At 28.5% G+C, this 1,981-nt stretch overlaps 1 protein-coding gene across 1 annotated transcript; it reads left to right on the top strand.

The window, feature by feature from the left end:
* Positions 1 to 897: 897 nt before the first annotated feature.
* LOC140433424 (uncharacterized) lies at positions 898 to 1,720 on the top strand. The gene has a single exon (XM_072521433.1). It carries the CDS (start codon positions 1,016 to 1,018, stop codon positions 1,547 to 1,549), a length of 534 nt encoding a protein of 177 aa, XP_072377534.1. The 5' UTR covers positions 898 to 1,015; the 3' UTR covers positions 1,550 to 1,720.
* Positions 1,721 to 1,981: the final 261 nt, after the last annotated feature.

Below are 1,981 nucleotides of genomic sequence, written 5' to 3'. Positions count from 1 at the left end.
GTATCCGACACGAGCTGATGTGGGATCACTCTACTCTCATCCCACATAACATTGGTGGGTAGAACTGTAAGCTTAATATGACCATTTGAGAAGACAGAATATAGTGGCGAAACAGTTAGTCACGATATTCTTACAAAGAAAATCGCATATGATATGACCAAAGGTAAGAAATAATATGCATATGTCAAAGATGTAAAAACACAATTAATAAATAGTATTATTATTTATTGTTTTTAAAATACCAATATGGAAAAAAATATTAATATTAAATAATTTTACGTTGATATTATTGATAACAGGAAACACACCATAGTAAAATAATTTTGAAAAGAAAAAGGAGAATGATAATATTGGACGTTCAAATATTCCATGTTATCTGTAAATAATAACATTTTTACATAAAAAATTAAACACTTATAACAAATTTTGAACTTTAGTATTGTATTAATATGAAATACTTAACACCTATTAGATAAGTTGAGATATATCTCAAGAGTTCACCGATTACACTTATAACACATTTTGAACTTTAGATGAAATACTTAATACCTATTAGATAAGTTGAGATATATCTCAAGAGTTCACCGATTACAAAATAAATAAATTATTGAATAGTCCGAAGAATTCGAATAAAAAATTTGCAACATAAATAAACTGTAAATAAATTATGAAAAAAGTTTATATACTTTCTATTTTTAATGAAGTATATTTCAGTTTTTCACAAAAAATATTTAATATCGAAAAAATTTAACCCATCCCTCTATAAGAGATGCGCCACTGAATATCTGAAATCTGTTCATATGTCCGCCCTTTAACAATCCTCAATGAACAGGTACAATAGTCCTTCAAAAAGAAGTGGGGATCAAAAGAAAGTCTTAAAATTCGTACAACCTCCTCATAATCGTCATTCTTGTGAAAACCTTTAACTGCAAAACTTTTTTGCCTTGTACAATAAATCGCTAGTGTATTGAGAGTCGTCAGTTATAAGTGTGTTATAGTTTAAATAGGAAAAAAAATGAAGACAGAAATCAGAAAGCCGCCATCAGAAAGTCGAAAAATAAGAAAGCCAATAATGGAGAAAAAAAGACGTGCCAGAATCAATGATAGCTTAGAAACTCTAAAACAGATACTGCTTCAATCAAAAACCGACCTACAAGAAGCTAAAAAAGGTCAAAGAACAGCTAAATTAGAAAAGGCTGATATTCTTGAGATGACTGTGCAGTATCTACAACAACTTCAAGAAAAAGATAAAGAAAATCAGTCAAATCCTATGAGTGTTAAACAAAATTTCTCAGAAAATGCAACTTTTATGAAAAAAGTTTCAAATCAACAGAAGCCCTTAAGGATATGTTCCAATTCGGTAAACAAAGAGCCAGTTGCCATTCGACCAGCTGATAGTTCATCCGAAAAGGTAAACTTGGGTGTTAGACTTCTTCCTACACAATTAATTAGTGGACAGGTTGTGTATTTGTTACCTTCTAACTTAAATGTAAATAATATAAACTCAAACTACGTGGATAGCAAAGATAAAGTGTGGAGACCTTGGTGATATAAAACACCTGTTGTACTTAGTGAGTTATATTATGGCAGGTTTTTACCAATTTAGTTTAAAGTTATTATTATACTTCTCGAGTAAGTAATGGATTTATAAGACTGTTTTTATTGAACTGTGATATTGTTTTTGAAAGAGTTAATTTATATATTAAATATTATTTTACTATCTAGTTGTTTTATTTCTATTATAAAGTTTTTGTATATTTTGAATATTTTTAGTTCCTATTATGAACGTTATTTAACTAAACAAAAATATTATTGTATAATTGTAATTACTATTTAAATGAGAATAAGCCACAATTAAAGGTTAAAGTACGTTTATTGACGTTTCAATTTCCACTTCGGAAATCTTTTCGATTTCTTTTCGATTTCCGAAGTGGAAATTGAAACGTCAATAAACGTACTTTAACCTTTAATTGTGGCTTAT

Source organism: Diabrotica undecimpunctata, chromosome 2 (genome assembly GCF_040954645.1).
Source record: "Diabrotica undecimpunctata isolate CICGRU chromosome 2, icDiaUnde3, whole genome shotgun sequence".
NCBI classification, from domain to species: domain Eukaryota; kingdom Metazoa; phylum Arthropoda; class Insecta; order Coleoptera; family Chrysomelidae; genus Diabrotica; species Diabrotica undecimpunctata.
Note: the sequence above shows the minus strand (reverse complement) of the source record. Positions and strands in the feature narration are given on the sequence as shown.